The 19,571-nt window shown below is 41.0% G+C and overlaps 2 protein-coding genes across 3 annotated transcripts in view; one reads left to right on the top strand and one right to left on the bottom strand.

The window, feature by feature from the left end:
• PCSK5 (proprotein convertase subtilisin/kexin type 5) overlaps positions 1 to 19,571 on the bottom strand; it is a 434,133-nt gene that overhangs the window by 374,919 nt on the left and 39,643 nt on the right. For both annotated transcript variants that reach the window (XM_062208432.1, XM_062208433.1), the window contains exon 2: positions 17,536 to 17,640. In XM_062208432.1, coding sequence (XP_062064416.1) covers positions 17,536 to 17,640 — 105 coding nt within the window. The remainder of the gene's footprint in view (positions 1 to 17,535; positions 17,641 to 19,571) is intronic.
• On the top strand, positions 7,827 to 8,273 carry LOC133771888 (non-histone chromosomal protein HMG-14-like). The gene is given in 1 exon segment (XM_062208266.1): positions 7,827 to 8,273. A coding segment is annotated over 1 exon segment (447 nt).

The raw sequence follows: 19,571 nt of genomic DNA, 5'->3' as shown, positions 1-19,571 counted from the left end.
ATCTTCCATTCCATTTTCCAGAAACTTCCTGTTCTGAAGTCCTCTTGTATAACAGAACACCATGCAGCAATAAAAAGAAACAAATTTTGACACATACACTCTTAGGTATGAAACCCCAAATGTATTATGCCATTCCAAGAATCCAGACTCAAAGGACTGCATAGTGTATTGATATGCCATTCTAAAAAAGGTAAAATTTCGGGGACAGAAAACAAATCAGGGATCACTAGAGGCTGGGGCAGGGGAAAGAAATTGACTATAAAGGAGCCCAGGTGAATTTTTTGGTGGTGAGAGTACTGTGGTCTATCTTTTAAAAATCGTATTTATTTGAGAGAGAGATTGATTCCATCTGCAATAACCAGGCCAGGAACCAAGAACTCAATTCAGGTCTCCAACGTGGGTGTCAGGGACTCAGGGACTTTAGCCATCATTTGCATACTGTATCCCAGGGTGCATATCAGCAGAAAGCTGCATCAAGAGAGCCAGGCCTTGAACCAGACATTCTGAGGAGGGATGCAGGCCTCCCAAGTAGCATCCTAACTACCGTACCAAATGCTTGCCTCTCCTCCTATCTTGCGGTGATGATTACACAGCTGTTTACAATTGTCAGAGTCAACAGAACTATGTATAAAGCAAACCTAATTTAAATTTGTAAAGTATTCCATTCAAACCTAATTTATTGTGAAGTAAAAAATCAAAACAAGAATTGCCTCTGTGTGGAGATAACCATCAAGGAAGGGGATTGAGGAACTCTTGTGGGGCAATGGTAAAATCTATCTTGAAAGGAATAGGGAGACGTCTCAAAACTTGCAGAAAATATACATGTCTTGTGAATTTCACTGTATGTAAATTTTATATCCAAAATATCATAGTGACATGCATGCTGAGAAAACAGACTGTGTTTTACTTTGAAATACATCAAAATGTTGTGTGGATTAATGGATGCATAAAGTGGGTAGGTGCATAGCTACATGATAAAGGAAGTAAGTAGAATTGCTAATGGTAGAATCCAGGTGGTAGGTATGGTGGTGTTCACTTTAAATTCTTTTAAAACTTTGCTGTATGTCCAAAAAGTATCATAATAAAATGTTGAGGAAAGTCCGTTCTAAATTATAAGTATATTGGGGCTGGCTCTGTGGCACAGCAGGTTAAAGCCCTGGCCTGCAGCACCAGCATCCCATATGGCCGCCAGTTTGAGCCTCGGCTGCTCCACTTCCCATTCAGCTCCCTGCTAATGTGCCTGGGAAAGCAGCGAAGGATGGCTCAAGTCCTTGGGCCCCTGCATCCACTTGGGAAACCCGAAAGAAGCTCTGGCTGCTGGTTTTGGATTGGCTCAGCTCCGGCTGTTGTGGCCATTTGGGGAGTGAACCAGTGGATGGGAGACCCCTCTCTCTGTCTCCACCTGTCTCTGTAACTCTGTCTTTCAAATACACAAAATAAATCTTTTTAAGAAAATAATTATAAGCATATAAACAACACAAAGGGTTTTAAAGAATTTAATGAAAACTTGCCATTAACTCTCCAAGATATGGCCATATAGTTTTCCTATGACCATCCTTTTAAAGTCATGTAACATATGATTCAGATTCAAAGCATAGAGATTATAAATTCAGCACTGTGCTTGTCTCTTCATAGGGTTTGGCTAACTACAAACTTGAATTAAACACACAAGGCTGAACATGCATTGTACTCTTCCATTGAGTACAGGAGAACACAGACTCGTTCCGGTGCCCTTTGCCACTGTACTGACGAAACAGGGACTGAAACTGGTCCACTGGAGGGAACTGACACAGCCTTTTATTCCCGTTGATGTCATTGCAGTGTTCCCCCAAAGTCTGGACTGTGGAGTCATGAAATTAGAAAAGGCTGGCATTATGTACTGGTGACTCAGCTTGTTATCTTCATTTACGTCTACACATAGAGCCTTTGCCCTCTCAGGATAATTCAGCAATCTGAGTTGGTGCCAGGCTGGACTCCCGACCCAGTTCCTATCAGTTAATACTAACTACTGGTTAGGTCTTATGCTTACAGAGTTGGACCTTTCAACTGTGAAGGCATAGTACTACAACTACATCCTATCTAACTGACCAAATCTATAAACCCTCAAACTGCTGCTTTGCCTACAATCACACAATCTGAAAGAAGATGGCTGATCATAAGGTTTCTAAGAAGATGTTTTCATTTAAAATCCCCTTATCACAGCTCCCAGAAAGCTAGCTGCCGCAGTCCCCTACCCAACATGCACACACACACACACACACTAGTCTAGAGGTTTAAAGGTCAGAGTACAAAGGATAGTTTGTGAAAATGTCTTATATGGTGTGGAACGGGTTAGTCTTTCCAGCAAACAACATTTATCATGGGGGTGGGGAGGACTTTAGTTGCTGGTTTACAGATACTGCTATAAACTGAGACACCAATCTGAATGTCTGAACAGAAACATAAGTGAGCTTTGACGAAGTCCTTGGATAAAGGGTATTATAAAAGACTAGGCATGAATTTCACATTGTTTGCAACAAAAGAAGCTTATCTTTTGATTCCACTTTCCATGAACTTTGTGAATTTCCCTTGTATATGTTAAAATAAAGAATGGCTTATTCAGACTTGTGCCTTTACAATGATGATGCTTACAAATAATAAACAGTTCATGATATGAGGAATATGGGAAATGATGAAATGCTGAGATTTTGGTTGGTCCTTACCCAGTACCTCTGCCTTACTACTTATACTAATACCAAAGTATTAATACAATTTTCCTAATTCTAATTGCAAAATAATTTAGGAACATACTAGGGTTATCAGACTTACCTAATTACAACTAGAATTTAAAATAAATGCTAAATAAAAATTTGTGTGTAAGTATATTACATGCCATATTTGGGACAGACTCATACTAAAAAGTTGTTATTTTATCTTGTAGATATGTTAGTAAAAACTTTTTAAAAATAATCATCACCTTCAAGTCTCAATGTTGCCAGAATTGCATATTGGTAAAAACAACAACAACAACTGATTTGAGTGGTGGACGTTTGGTCTAGCAGTCAAGATACCAGTTGGTGCCCCCACAACTCCTATCAGAGTACCTGGGCTCAAGCCCCTGCTCTGCTCCTGATTCTAGATTCCTGCCTCTGCACAGCCTGGGAGGCAGCAGGGATGGCTCCGTGATTGGGTTCCTGCCATCCACATGGAAGACCTGAGTTCAGTTCCTGGCTCCCAGGTTTGTCATGGCCCAACCCTGGCCATTGTGGGCATTTGAGGAGTGAGTCAGCATACAGGAGTTCTCTATCTGCTGAGAGAGGGAAAGAGAGAGGGAGAGAGGGAGAAAGAGAGAAAAGAGACAGAGAGGAAGACAGAGACAAAGATGAAAACTTGTACTCCTGGCCAGGCCTGAACTTGGGGTTTGTTAGATGGTAAACCCTATGAGGCCAATGACTAGGTCTGTCCTTTTAGTTTTATTTCCCTCCAATGTTTCGTAGACAACAAGCTGCCAAAACATCTAAGGAATGACCTTGCATTTCTCAGTCTCCAAGAAGTTTCCATCTTCATCCTTTCTCTCCATGCATAAATGAACTAAAGAAGGCATCCCACTGGTGCAAGGGGTAAGTCTGAAGAATTTGACCATATTCTAAGGGACATGGCTAGAACATTCCAGAGCAAAAGCTACCCCTGTGCTGGGGCCTAACACATCTACCCTGAAAACACAGTCTTGTTTCTCACCTGCCACTCTCTGGTTCTTCTGCATTTCTTTCTTTATATCTTCTAGAATGGCATCCTGAACTTGACAACTCATGTACGAAAATGCTTGCTCAGATTTACCAATAGATTAAAAAGACTCTACATAGCCACCAACAATTTTCATTCATTTGTTTCCACCTGAATTTATTTTGGGTCTCTGCTATTTCCTTTCGTAACCCCACCCCACCCTTCCAATTTATTTCTAATTTTCATGACTAAGCTTCTTAAAATTTGCTCAGTTGTAATCACTTTAGAAAGTAAGAGGTACTCTTAAAAGTTATCAGAAAATTGAATTTAAATACATTTAGTTTTGGGCAAAACATTTTTGAAATCCACGTGTATGAGGAAGTCTTCAAAAGCTAATGAGAATTGCATATTATGGACAAATTATGCATAGATCTAAATTTTTTCTTATTATCAAAATAAGCAGCTCTTAATTCCATTTTCCATGATTTCTTTTTCTTTTTCTTTTCTTTTCTTTTTTTTTTTTTTTTTTTGACAGGCAGAGTGGACAGTGAGAGAGAGAGAGAGACAGAAAGCTTTTGCCATTGGTTCACCCTCCATTGGCCGCTGCGGCTGGCACGCTGCGGCCGTTGCACCGCGCTGATCCTAAGGCAGGAGCCAGGTGCTTCTCCTGGTCTCCCATGGGGTGCAGGGCCCAAGCACTTGGGCCATCCTCCACTGCACTCCTGGGCCACAGCAGAGAGCTGGCCTGGAAGAGGGGCAACCGGGACAGAATCCGGTGCCCCGACCGGGACTAGAACCCGATGTGCCGGCGCCGCAAGGTGGAGGATTAGCCTATTGAGCCGCGGCGCCGGCCCCCATGATTTCTTGAAGTACACTTATATTCCAAAAATACTCCAAAACTTACCAAACTATTTAATTCCCTAAAAGAACTTCTTTTAAGTACAATATTTTGGTATTCAGAACTGCTTTTTTCTGCATCATCATGAGCACAAGTGAACAATTATTATTCTCATTATTATTATTATTATTATTCCACTTTTATTGTGGAAAAACACCACCACAACAAGCAATGTTAGCTCTTCCTGATGTATTATGTACGAGCTGAATAGGTGGCATCTATACCTGTCTTGAGATTAACCAGGCTAATCTCAAGGGAAATTGCAAAATCAGCTCTTTCATGTAAAATAGTATCCATGGAAAGAGTTGAATATGCGAATAAATATTCTAAATATTAGAGAGAGGTAAAAGGAAGAGGTTTGCAAAGATACTAGAATGGAGAATATGAAAAGGGCACATCTAATGGCAATGTGGACTGATGGTAAAATCACAAGTGACATCGATCCAAAATGGTAATTAATAGATCGGAGTAAGTGTTAGAAAATAGCTGTCTGCTTCACAATTTTACAAGGGAAATAAGCCCAATGAGGAACGACGTGCTAATAGCTACTCTGGGCTAGTAGTAAAGCAGAGAATCCAAATAACCTAAATCCATTCAGTGTTTCTTTTATTTTTTAACAGTGTCTCTCTCATTTCTCCCACTTTTACACTTAAAATGAGACAATACCACATATGTCCCTGATAAATGACTTCTAAGTTCTAGAGGAAATAAGGGAAAATTACACCTTTTAGCTTTCTTATTGCTTCTATCAAGTATCTTCCTTTAAACATCAATTCTATGGGTGGGTGTTTGGCCTGGTGCTTAAGATGCCAGTTAGGATGCCCACATCCCATCCCACATCACAGTGCCGGAGTTCCAGTCCCAGCTCCATTCTCAATTCCAGCTTCCTGCTAATGTACATGCTGGGAAGCAGCAGGTGATGGCTCAAGTCCCTGCCACCCATATGGGAGACCTGTTTTGAGTTCTCAGCTTCTGGCTTCAGCCTGACCCAACTCCAGCTGTTGCAAGTATTTGGGGAGTGACACAGCAGATGGGAGACCTCTCTCTGTCTCTGTCTCTGTTTTTCTCTCTCTCACTTTTTTTATTTCTCTCTATGTCTCTCAAAAAAATATCCTTCATTGTTTATTCCACTGAGGGTATGCATGTGCCTGACATTGTTTCAAGTCACAGGACTCCCACAGTTAGCAAGATACAAAGGCCTTTCTGCCCCCATTGAGTTTACATCTTAGAAAGGGAAAAACCAACAACATCAAAATAAAGAGTAGGGTTTTAGATTCCAACATGTTCCAAAGAGAAAATCAACATGTTGAAGTCAGATGAGATTAAGAATCTGCATTAGCAAGGATCATTATGGAAGACCTTCACACATGTGTGAAGAATGAGAATACATCTATCATGCAAAAAACAAAGGAGGCATATTCCAAGCTAAGACAATAAGAGAATGCTTAATGTTCATGAGGGATAGAAAGAGAGACAGAAAGATGTGGTTGAGAATGAAAAGCAAAAAGGAAGTGTTCCAAAGAACATCCCAAAGAGCTAAGAGTCATGAAAACCCTTCAAAATCATTAAGAAAATTTGGCTTTTCTTTTAAGGTGAATGGAAATTCATCAAAAGATTTGATCTTTTCTAGAACATTGCAAGATAACTCTTCATGGATAATGACAACAGACAGAGGAACAAGAGCAGAAGTGAGGGCAACTGCAGTGTCCTAGGTCAAGAATAACAGTGGCCTAAGAAAGACAGTGGCAGCACAGGAGAGGAAAGCCCAGATTCATAGCTTAAAGAAAACTTCTAGTAGCGGAGCCAACAGAATCTCCTGATGGTCCACTGAGGAGGAATGAAGGAAAGTGAGAAAAGCAAGAATGTCTGCTCAATTTTTGACTTAAGCAACTGGATAAATCATAGTGCCATTTATTGGGAAGGAAATAGTTTTGGGGTCATGGTAATAGATAAGAATTTAAAACTCCACAAATGCCATAATATGTCCTAGATGCTTCTTGGACATTTACCTGGGTTGTGGGTGACAGAAGAGACAAAATTTGATGGGGCTGGTGCCATGGTGTAGCTGGTAAAGCTGCCACCTGCAGTGCCAGCATCCCATATGGGCGCTGTTTCAAGTCCTGGCTGCTCCACTGCCGATCCAGCTCTCTGCTATGGCCTGGGAACGCAGTGGAGGACGGTCCAAGTTCTTGGGCCCCTGCACTCACACGGGAGACCCAGAGGGAGCTCCTGGCTTTGGATTGGTGCAGCTCCAGCCGTTGTGGCCAACTGGTGAGTGAACCAGTGAATGGAAGACCTCTCCTCTCTTTCTCTGTGTAACTCTGACTTTCAAGTAAAATAAATAAATCTTAAAAAAAAAAAATCTGAAGCAAAGGCATTAACATAAAGGTGATTTTTTAAATGATAATGCATGAAATTCTCTGGGAAGAGAAGAGTCCTGGGCTCTCCAAACTTGACAGATGAGCTGGAAGAGATGTCATCGACAAAGACAGAAGAGGCAGAAGGAAAATGTGATCATAAGAGACTGAGCCATGTTTTTCAAGAAGGAGCAAATGGCTGACCATAATGTCAAGACAAAGTCAGAGTCAGAAGAGAACAAGAATGCATCTATTAGCTTTGAAATATCAAAGCATTTTTGGAGTCAATAAAGACAATCGCATAATGAATTTTTTTAAAAATCATACATTGAGGAAGAGTTAAGAGTTCTTTGCATGTGTTTGGGTGTCTTCCCCAACCTGGTCTGGAGATTGCTATAGTTACAAACACAGAACTCCTTTTTCTCTGAATGTGTAACATAAATAGGAACACATATACTATTGGTATATAGCTTAAAAAAAAACTACATATTATTTTGGAAATTTTTTTCTCATCTGTAACATACACATTTATAGCATTTTAATGACAACTTACTATTTTAAGGATCTGACTTACACTTTGATCTTTTCTTATGTGTATGGCTCATTATATTGCATTATACCATTCATTTCTGTTAGTATACGCATGAACAATGGTGACTCTTCAAATAGAAAATTGACAGATATAAAATTAAAAGGTCACTTCAGAGAGACAGAAAGCAGGAGTTAAAATAGAAAGCTTCTTCTGCTGTACCACAACGCCTCATTTTGTCTCATAAGAATTGATTGAGGGCAGCAGGAGTAGCAGAGACTGGGCAGCCCAGCTTCAAGAAGGCTCTTGGCACCCAGCACACACCCTCCCTGCCACAAAGATGCCCAAGAGGAAGGTCAGCTCTGCTAAAGAGTCCAAGAGGAGATCAGTAAGGTTGTTGGCTAACCCAGCTCCTGCAAAAGTGGAAACGAAGCTCAAGAAGGTAGCCAGGAAAGATAAGTCATCAGACAAAAAAGTGCAAGCAAAGGGCAAGAGAGGAGCAGAGGGAAAAGAGGCCAAAGAGGCTACCCAAGCTAAATAAGATTGACCTGCAGAAATTGGAGAAACTAGAAATGAGGAGCATCCAACCTCTGAGGAAGCAGAAGAGAAGGAAATCAAGACTGATTCATATCATACACTGTGTTTTATCAGCAGTCCCTGTCTCCCTTCTTGTACCATCCAGAGGAGTATTTTTATCAACTATTTTGTAAATGTAAGGTTTCTGGTAGTTCTAGACACATTTTTAAAGAGGCAAGCCCACCTCATCCCATTTTCTAAGCATAAGTGATTTTTTAAGAGGTGAAATCATTCACTGGTTGTCTATTTTTTTGGTACAACCAGAAAATAGTGGCATATTGAATTGTGTGAGGCTTTGACTGTCTTGGGTGTCAGCTTAACATTCCATAGGTGAGGATGGTTTTTATATCCTACAATAAAATGCATACTAAATGGCAATCTGGAGTCTCAATTGTGCTCTTAATCTGTCTTGAATAGCTTCAATTAGTTCTCCCATGTTGTTTAGTAGAATTGTTTCCTACAGAAAACAGGAGTCTTTTTGCTGTGTCAGAACCATGTGCACTCTGTAACATTTTTGGTTGTGGTCATCCAGTTTTCCTAATCATTTTGTTAATGTGCTGTGAAAGATTGAAAAATTGAGTATGTCATGAATATGATGTTGAATTGTGAATAGGTGGGATTGATGTAACAGCAACCTTTGAAGATACTGGTACCTGATATCCTCTTAAGGAAAAGTTGTCTATAAATTTGAAGCTGGAGAGCCACTAGAATAACTTTAAAAAAAAAAGAATGATAATTTACGGCTTTTTAGATTTGCAGTACCTATGTTAAGAATTGCGTACAGGGGCCGGTGCTGTGGCACAGTGGGTTAAAGTCCCAGCCTGCAGCGCCGGCATCCCATATGGGCACCGGTTCGAGTCCTGGCTGCTCTTCTTCTGGTCCAGCTCTCTGCTATGGCTTGGGAACGCCGTGGAAGATGGCCCAAGTCCTTGGGCCCCTGCACCCACGTGGGAGAACTGGAAGAAGCTCCTGGCTTCAGATCAGCTCAGCTCTGGCTGTTGTGGTCAGTGAACCAGCAAATGAAGACCTCTCTCTCTCTCTCTTTCTCTGGCTCTCTTTCTCTCTGTAACTCCTCTGTCTTTCAAAATAAATGAAATAATTCTTTTTTTTAAAAAAAAAGAATTGTGTATAAATTGAAATGTCTGTGTACTATCTGCGTACTGATTCTCAACACCAATAAAATGTTAATTATGGACAAAAAAAGAATTGATTGACATTTAGAAGAACCGAGCACAGAAACAAAGTGCACAAGCACTTATTGACAAATTAGGTCTTTTCCACGCCAACGTTTTAACTGGATTTCTTATTTACTCTTGCATTCATTCAAACAAATCCCTAAAACAGTATGATTTATCTTCAAAGCCAAATAGTTAAAATAGCTTTGGGTTTTGTTGTTGTTGTTGTTGTTGCTGTTGCTATTATTTTTGTTGTTGTTTTGATTGTTTATTTGCTGTTTCCACTTTTACTTTGGTTTGCTTACTTACATTATCCTAACTTGCCCAGGATTTCAATAAAACCTACAGGTTTAAAGTTCCCTTCTTAATACCTATCTAGAAAGTTAGAATATTGCCCAATTACTCTACAGTTCCTAGGATTCCCCACCAATGTTTCTAGAATCTGACACCTCAGGAATACTACGTCCACTAAGAAAATAGCAAATATTTTACAGTCAGTACCTTGTACTCACATAGCTAAAGGGATTACGCAAAAGCCAAACCTCCCTTCCCTCATCACACCCCTGTATTTTTAAGACCATCCTTTTTATTTCCCATTTATTCCTTTCTTTGCATTACCATGTTTCCTCTAATTATTCTGGTTAAGACTTCCTCCCAGCGCAGTAATAAATGTCAATAGAAAATTGGGGAAAACACGAGAGAAGCTAAAATGAGCCCTTCCCCTCTAGTCTACAACAACAGCTTTGAATGAACAACTGACCCTGTTCTGTGGATGCCTAAAGTTACTGTACTTCAGTGTGGAGACTACAGCATGGATGGAAGACATGCATGAGTCCCTCCATGGAGTATCATTGACCAAACTAAAACCGCATGTCTAGGGGATAGGGTTTGGCCCAGTGGTTGAGATGCTTCTTGAGGCAACTACATCTCATATCAGATTGCCTGGGTTCAAGTCCTGCTCCACTTCCGATTCCAGCTTCCTGCTAATGCTCACCCTGCCATGCAGCAGGTGATGACTCATGTGTCCCTGTCACCTGCGTAGCAAACTCTCTTGGCATTGGCCTTTACAGCCCCAGCTGCTGCAGACACTTGGAGACTAAACCAGTGGATAAAAGACTTCTGTCTGTTCTTGTCTTTGCCCTCCAAACAAGAGAAATAAATAAATAAAAATTAGGAGATGAAAAAATAAGCACACGTCCAGGTGAGGGTCATACCAAAGCAAAAATCACAGAAGTGCTGCGATCCATCTTCCACACTTTCCCCTTTTCTCCCCACACAGCCAACCCAACGGGTCGAAAATTAGGATGCCCATTGATACATTTTCTTTGGCCTCCACCAATATCTTAAAATTTATGAATTCATTGCCAAGATCCAAAAATTGGAAAATGTTATGAAAGTTGAGACCTGCAGTTTCTTTTGGCTGGGCCAGCTGAGCCAGCTCACCAACAGGCCAACTGGCCACAGTGTGCAGCAACTGCTCCCTTCATGCAGCAAGCCTACCACACCTTGCCACATGCCTAGGATTTTGTATCTGGCCTACTTCATTCATTCTTTTTACCTGCGCTCCCAGTGTAGGCATGGGAGTTCACAACCTTTCAAAATGAAGTGCTGCCAAACTCTCTCTAATAAAGATTTGGCAGCCTTTCTGAATTAGCCAAGAAATCTGTTTCTTTCCTTTTTTAATAGACTCCTCTTTGTCAGGGATTTGGGCTGTGGCCTAAACTCTTCCATCAGATATCCCAATGGTGCATAATCTGACTTTCTGGCTTCTGACTGTCAGACAAGTGGGAGACTTGGACACAAGACAGAAAGGAAAGAAGGTGGGGACATGGTGAACTCTGGACCCAGAAAGGTCCTCAGTAGTTTCCGTACTCCTAGCCACCTTGTCACCATCAATGTATTAAGGCTGCAAACCTGTGGCTGAAATGTTTCTCTTGGGAGTGCATGCATTTTAGTTGCATTTTCAAAGGTTCAGGAATACTATGAAATCCAAACGCAGGGATTTTCTGTAATGGTAGTATCTCATAGCTGATGAAAAGGTGGTAAAGAAGGTAACCTGGAACAAGAAAGCTCCTCAAAGTCCCTACTGACCCCCACATCCATATCCTGTGCTCAGCAACAGACCTGAGCCCACATTGCTTCCAGAAGAATGAATGGCATTCTCAAGATATTGGGTAACTACTTCCACTCACTGTTGAGATGATGGGACGCAAATGTGAAATGACTACGATCATGGTAAGTCCCAAGCAACAACACAACAAAGCCCTGGGTACCTGCCCCAAGAAACACAGCAGCTCTCATTGTGCAGAAACACAAGGCTACATTCATGGACCTTGACATATCCTGGGTCATCCCACACAGCTGGATGAGCACAAACCCAGGAATGTTACATTACACTTAGAAAAGTGCCCTTCACAAAAGAAGTCAAACCATGGAGTCATTATCATGTTTAAACTGAAGAGCAGAGTGTTAACCTGCCAAAGAAAACCCACAGGAACACCAGCTGGAACTAGTAAGAGGAAACCCAGCAGTGGCCTGCAAGCAGAACACTTGAACTCAGGCTGAAACTCATTTTGAAGCTGCACCAGACTCAATGGAATATTATTCGTGAAAAAGCAAGGCTGCGATGTGTACATGTGAGCCAGGTAACACTGACCCCAGGCACTTCTGCATTCTTATTTCCATAAAAGCAAGTTCCTTTACCTCCAAACTTTCCCAGGTAGATCAAGTATATGTAAACAGATTACTTACATGTCCTTGATCTACAAAGGGCTTGTCTTCAAGAAAAGAGATAACTAAGGAGCTAGTTGCCTCCAGGGATCAATTACAGATCAATTAGCAGCGAAAACATAATTCTGAAATGATAAAGTGAACCCATGGGGAAGTGGGATTTGACAGATAAGTGTATTGTTTGATTTTTCCATTATACACAGTGAAATGCTCCTGTACTTGAGTTACTCTATCACATGCATTTCACTCTTGAGGAACAAAGAGAAACTGGGCATCTGAAAACCAAATCCTAGGCATTACAGGCACTAGGCTGGATTAGTAGGGAACTTGAACTTACCTTTCTTCTTTCACAGGTCTGATTCCATCTGCCTTTGCAAACTAGTTCCAGTCACTTCATTTATCCCTTCCTGTCCTATGCCCCTTAGTCACTATATAATGCTTGAATGGTTGGCCTTAAAATAATCTTCAGAGGAAATGGCTTATGTATAAATGTAGCAAATGGGCAATATCTCTCTGAGCTGAAGCCTTGACCTTCATTCTGGCCACATTTACAGAGGAACAACTGCTTCTCCTGGAGAATAAGCAAAGGGCTACAAATATTTTAAAAGCTGTTACACTGAGTGGATTTATCACTATATGAGTCTTGAAAGCCAATGTACAAAGATACAATGGGTAGAAGTTACAGATACACAAATTATAACTAACAAGTTAAATCTCTTCAAATACAGAAATGTTTGCCTTATCATATAGTCAGTTCCCTATCATTGGACACATTCAGACCTGAAAAAATTTCCTTTTAGGACTATGATGGAAGATATGCTAGCTTTGGATAGGAAAGAGATCAGACTAAATCAGCTTTAATTCTAACATACTTATGATTCTCTATAGGAGTAGTTTTGCCATAGATGAAACACCTGACACACCCAGCCACATGCATCCACATAATGAGGCGGGATGACTGAAGGTGACAAGTTAGGAGGAAACAGGAGATATCACCATCACTCACCCATAGCAGATAACTGTGTCTTAGATTCAGGTAAAAACAACTACACTAGATTTGAAGATAGAAGAATGATTGAAAATGATAAAAAAGAAAAAGGAAATTATAAAAGGTTGATAGGCCAGAAGCTTCAAGATATAATCTAATGGGAAAAAGAAGATAGTACACAGGGACCTAACCTAATAGCAGTTTATACTACTTAGTTTTAAAAATTGATCCTATTCTAACAGGTTTTCTGTTTCTGGGCAAGGAGAAGTCAAACAAAAGAAGATGACCTCCTCCACAAGCCTCCTCCCACCAGCCCACCCCATGTCTTTCTGAACAGTTAAGAAGCATGCACAGAGCTTATATCCAGAGGTTGCCTGCAGAGAACGCTCACCTTGACCAAACTGTGGCTTGCAAAGATGTACAAACAGATTAATGGGAAGTTTCTGAGAAAGTGCACCCAGACTACCATTCCAAAAATTGAGCTAAGGAGGTACTATGGTTTGGATGTGGTGTGCTCTCAAGGGTTCATGCATTAGCGGCTAGTCCCCAGAGTGGCCGTCTTAAAATGAATGGAGCCTTTAAGATGTGGGGCCTTGTGGAAGATCACTTGGGATGCTTACTGCCTTTGGAAGAAACTAAGGTAGTTCTCATGGAATCCTAGTTAGTTTCCTCAAGAGTGAATTTCTATACAAGATGAAGCCGGAATCCTTTCCACTTCGTCTTGCCACATGTTCCCTCTTGTAAATGCTCCAGTCATGATGCCATCTGCCATGAGACCCTCACCAAAAGCCAAACCAATGTAGATACCTGACCCAAGACTTTCCGCCTCCCAAGCTGTCAATGAAATAGACCACTTTTCTTCACATCTCATCCAGCCTTATGGATTTTGTTACAGCAACAGAAAGCGGACTAACATAGATCTCTTGGAGAAAGTTTGGCCACTTAGAAATTAGAATACAGACAAGAAGAGTAGATGGGTCATTCATTGGATGAATGTTATAATAGATAGCACATATATTATATACAATACATTATATACATTCTATTACATAATAGCGCTATCTGCAAATCACATGGTTGCTGTCCTACTGCTTCTATCTTAGAAGTTTGTGAACCTCTGACATTTGAACTGTACTCATAACATAGTGTTAATATACAGGAAGCAAGGCTATTCTTCTTCTTTGGGATCCTGTGTACCATCTGACCACAACATAGATAGAGACAGAGATCTCCTATCTGCTGGTTCACTCCCCCAAACGACTACAGCAGTCAGGTAGAGGCCAGGTCAAAGCCAAGAGCTGCAAACTCAGTGCAAGCCCCAACAGGGATGGCAAAGACCCAAACATTTTGAGATAGCCTCTGCTGCCTCCAAGGGTGCACCTTAGCAGGAATGTAGGTTTGCAAGCAGAGACAGGACTTGAACCCAGGCACTCCCATATGGGATACGGGCATCCCAACCATCACCTTAACTGTTATACAAAATATCCATGCCAGCATCCCATATAGGCACTCCTTGCTAATGCGCCTTGGAAAGCAGCAGAGAATGGCCCAAGTGCTTGGGCCCCCGCACTCATGTAGGAGACCTGGAAGAAACTCCTGGCATCTGTCAGGAACAGCCCTGGTCATTGCAGTCATGTGAGGAAGAATTTTTCACACCATTTTTTAAACTTTTCTGTAATTCTTTTTTTTTATATAATTAACAGGGGGAAAAAAAAAGGAACCCTTAGGTTTTGAGAAGAGGAAGCTGGGAAAGGAGGAATGTGGAAGATCCACATCTCCTCCATTCAACTTCCCCAACACTGAGATGCATGGTGGTATCCTGAGTTTCTATGAGAATTGCTGTGAGACGCCAACAATGAGCTCCCTTCAAATACCATTGTATTTCCACATCCCAGGGCCTGGCAGATACTAAGGGCGCAGGAAACAAACTTCAAGAAAAACAGAGCAAACCCAACTGGTGATGCTCTATCTGCAAATCTGAGAATTATGGCCCTTCTGTGTAAACAGCTTGGTGGATATGACCGGCATCGGAATACAGCGTAAGATCCAGCCTGACACTGCAGTACTGTTTTATTGAGGAGCAGGAGGAATGGAACATACACGCTTGGGCTAGCCTGAAACGGGCCGGCTCCTCTGCACTGAGAAAGGGTGCACATTCCAGGTGCTCTGTGTCCCAGTACCCAAGGTCTCTGCTGGGTCACACATAAGCCATTTGATGTACTGAGATAAAAAGAAATGAAGAGCAAGATGCCCAAGATAACAATAAGAACTAAAATAGCTCCATATTTGGTAATTCTTTCATCAGGAAAATAATGTCCCATTACACTTTGTTCTTACTTCCCAAACCAACTAGAACTCAGTTTTTCAAATTCACATTGACTGCACATAAGATGTGAACTGGAATAATTTTAATTATCAAGATTCAAGAAAGCTTCAAAAATGTTGTTTAACAGATGAAAAATGTGATTTTACTTTGGAAATGTAGCTAATTCAAAATTGTCTCAGTAGATTACTTTTCTAGAAAAATGCAATTCTGAATAGAGATGAAAGAGAAAAATCATAATCCACAGGCCACTGCATTGTAAGTATTGGGAGATGTTCCTATAACCCACAGGAAATTGGTACCTAGAAGATGGGTGCTTTTTCTAACCACCAAGATACAACTTCACAATCATGAACACTGTGTCACAGTATTCCAGAAAAAAATAATAATAAATAAGGTAAACCATGGCACATCACAGAGGGCAAGACTCCAAACTGTAAACATGATTTGCATATTAATTCAATTAGGAACCTTTTTGCTCTAATAAGAAATACAATCTTGGAAGACTCTGTAGCTGAAATTGTTGTACTAACTAGTAGGGACTTGTTCACCAATTTATTTGAAAATTAGTTCTTATGGCAAAGCCAAATCATAATGGGAAAAAAGCACCTACTCAATAATACACAGTAGACCAAAGAGGGACTGGGGCAAGTTGGCATGGGTGCCTTCTGTGCCTCTTCACTTGCCGCATCTGAGGAGCCAATTAATTCTAAATCACAAGTCAGTTCCTTTCTCCAACTTAATAGGGACAGATATTTAACTAAACCACAGAGCCTTAGGTTTCTGGATTAGTCCCTAGCACTCATCAGCCTTCTGTCTCCCATTTCAAAGTTGCTCCATTTCTTTAAAATAAGAGAACCAGGCATATCACACTTCCTCCTCGGCTTTACCAGAGGACACGCTGTCTGTACAGCCCAAAAAGGACTCCTGCTGAGTCCCCAGGAGCAGGAGCTGGCTTCTAGCCCTCTGTGCTCAGTATCCTTCCTGTCCCAGACATGGTCTTGTCCCTGGGCTGCCAACAATGCGACTCCATAAAATCATGAGGATTCATGATGACCCGAGGCCTGACCTAAGGATCCTGGAAGAAACTTCTCCTTCTCCTTCTCCTCTCATAGAACCTCAGATCTGTATGCAAACAGGAAGATGGCATGGCATGGCAAGTATTTTTTTCTTCCTTTTTTTTTTCTTGAGGAGAATGACAAAGAGTGAGAGCTCCCAGCCACTGGTTCACAGCCTGAATTCCCACAGCGGCCCCTAAAGCCAGGAGCCTGGAACTCAATCCAGTCCTCCATGTTAGTGGCAGAAACCCCAATCATTTAAGCCATCACTGTTGCTGCCCAGGGTCTTCACTTGCAGGAACCTGGAGTCAGGAGTATCAAACCGAGGGCACCAACACACTGTATGGGACATAGGCCTCTTAAGTAGTGTCAACTATTAAGCCAAATGCCCACTCCTGGTATGGCACTAATCACACTTCAGTCATTCGCCATCTGTCTTCCAAAACTCCCTCTCATTTCTGCAAGAGAATCCACACCTATGGATACCCCTGGGCAGCTATACACCTGGGATGATAGTTGCATACCGGTAAACATCAAGGCATGACTATTTTCCTTTGAAGAGGCAGTATTGATACAGGAAGGCAGATAGGATTAAATCTATTAGATTCATGAGCTGGAAGACCACGCCTTCAACCTGCCACCTGTGTGATCTCATGCCCCTACCTGACCTCACCTGTATACCCACCTGCCAATCAGACTATGTAACCACTCCCTTTGGAAGTGAATAAAAGGCCTGTTGCGCCTGGCCTGGACCAGCTCTCTTGTTCACCCCCACGCCTCTGATGCCTGCTGGCCTGCGCAGCTCATGTACTCTCCTGCCCACGTGCTTTCTCGCCCTAGCAACCCTAGTTCACTCCCTGGAAAAGCCTGGTAAACTTTTCAGCTCCTTCTCCCTCTTATAAAGCCCTCACTTTCCTATTCTCTCTCTAAATAAATGTTAAACTGTACCATGTTGCCTGTTTCATTTATAAGCAGCCGATATTTAGAATTCTTACCTAAATATATGGCAAGAACCCTCGAAATAGTAATCTTAAAATGATTAATAAAATTTTGCGTAAAAGTCCCTGATATCAGTAGGACACTAGGCCAGAGGATAATATGACAGTGAGACATTTGAGCCTTCACGCCGCTCAGGAGCTCTGAGTGTTATTACCACCAATAAAAAATGCAGAAGCTTTGCTGCTTCTGGTTCTTCTTACCTTTGGTTCCATTGAAATGAAACTGTGGGTCCCTCTGCTCGAGAGAACTGACCTTTTAATCGTCCTGCTATGGTAGAAGTGGTAGTAGTCCTTGAGGGCCCCTATCTGCAAAGGCAGGGTGGAAGGGAGAAGACAAAAAAAGACATTAATGTATGAAAACAGTCTTCTGTTTTCCTGTTTTGCATTAAAATAAGAATACACACACCAAAAAAAAAAAAAAAAAGGAAAAAAGGTCCATAAATTATGCAGTTGCCTGCTGTGCTTAAATGTTACTTGAACCTTGGTGATCACCTTTCAAAAGAAGGACATGTGATATGAAATGGAGTGTCCTTGAGGCATTGACTGTGGAACTAAAGATTATAATGGGGCAGCTTAGCCTCTCGCTCTGGATCTGCCTTTTAATGTTTAATTTATATGCAGCATTTTAAGAAATTCTATGTCAATCTATATCCAAATGTAGGAAAGGGAGGAAAAAAATCAAATAACTATCTGGTTATAAAAACACATTGCAATTTGTTTGCTCTGAGAAATGTACAATGAAGGACCTTGTTTGATTATTTATATAGTTAATTTGAAACACGTTCTAGGCAGTCGATCATTCACAAAGATAAAACCACTTAGTTGGTTTCCTGACTTCAGTCGACTGTATAAATACATGGCCCTTATTCATTTACAGAACCAAATGTGGACTGGCAATTTCTAAAACAAAACAGAAATCAGACATCCTACCTATCAACCAAGCTTCCTGTGTGAAAATCATTTGATCCACTTTGTCTTATTCATTTTTTTTCAATTTTTTAGTGGGTTTCTTTTTTTCTTTTTTCTTTTTTTTTTTTTTTTTCATTTATGTATGCTTTCCTTAGTTGAAAACAGATCTATTTAGGATGGTTTTGAAAATAAGTCCCTGTTCACTTTGGGAAAAAAAACTAACAAAACCCCAAACACTCATCTTCTCTCAGCAGATTATCAAATATAGATCACAGAATGGAAAGTGAACCACAAAGACAATATACAATGAGGGCAGGAGAGGTTGCTTCTAATTTCAGCTGACTTTCACCAGAGCTAAACAACATATACTCACTCCATCTCCCTTTCCTTTTCTACCAAACTGGACTGTGGGTTAGTTAATTTCTAGGACCACTGCAACACCCAGATTTCATTCTTTGGCAATAACATTTCACTTGCTTTGGGCTCTTTTTCCAGTACTACTCATGGCTGTGACCTAAAAGAATGATCATCATTAGGATGTTTTACAATTGAGACAATCCAAAAGTTGGGATTTCCAGATTGGAAGAAATAAAAGTCATCGGCCAGGTTAATTTATCCAGAGGAAAGATTCATTTCTTATTCACTTCTTTTTATTATCCTACTCAATTTCTGTGCCATTTAGAAAGTACCTCCTGAATGGGATTTGGGATATAATTGTATGTCTCCTCATCCTTGAAATGTGAAAGAAAGTCTGAAGTCTTATTTAGATTTAAAGGAAAACTGCCTTGACCTCCACAGAAGAAATCCTGAACTCCAAAACCAAGTGGGGAAACAGGGTGGGGAAATCCACCTCAGTCCTCTAAATCTCCATGATTTGGCCTCTGAAAACCACGAGGAAGAGGGCGCCTCGCCCAGCCCCAGCCTCTGAGAATGGTTTTAAGGAGAGGTTTACAAGCCAATTTTAGGATTCCAGGGGACCAAGGGTAGAATTCAGGAGTAGATTCTTAATCCTTTATAAGAAAATCTTAAAATCCCAAGAAGCTTAGAGTTTTCATCTCATGTAGAAGTGTCAAGAGTGTTCCTTGGGTAAATATAGTAGTTGCTGTGGAAAGAAACATAGAATCTCTGAGGAAGAACGTTACAGAGAACCTATCATCAGCAACCTGAAAAATACCAGTGTGTTTAAGATCCTGTCTACTGGACTAAATGGAACCTCTTTGATTATAGGAAATGACTGAATTCAACTCAACCACTAAACTTAAACAGTAGGTGAAATACATCCAGAAAACACAGATCCTTTGTGGCTTCATTAGAACACACTGGAATGC

The sequence above is a fragment of the Lepus europaeus genome, chromosome 12, assembly GCF_033115175.1.
Source record: "Lepus europaeus isolate LE1 chromosome 12, mLepTim1.pri, whole genome shotgun sequence".
NCBI classification, from domain to species: Eukaryota; Metazoa; Chordata; class Mammalia; order Lagomorpha; family Leporidae; genus Lepus; species Lepus europaeus.
Note: the sequence above shows the minus strand (reverse complement) of the source record. Positions and strands in the feature narration are given on the sequence as shown.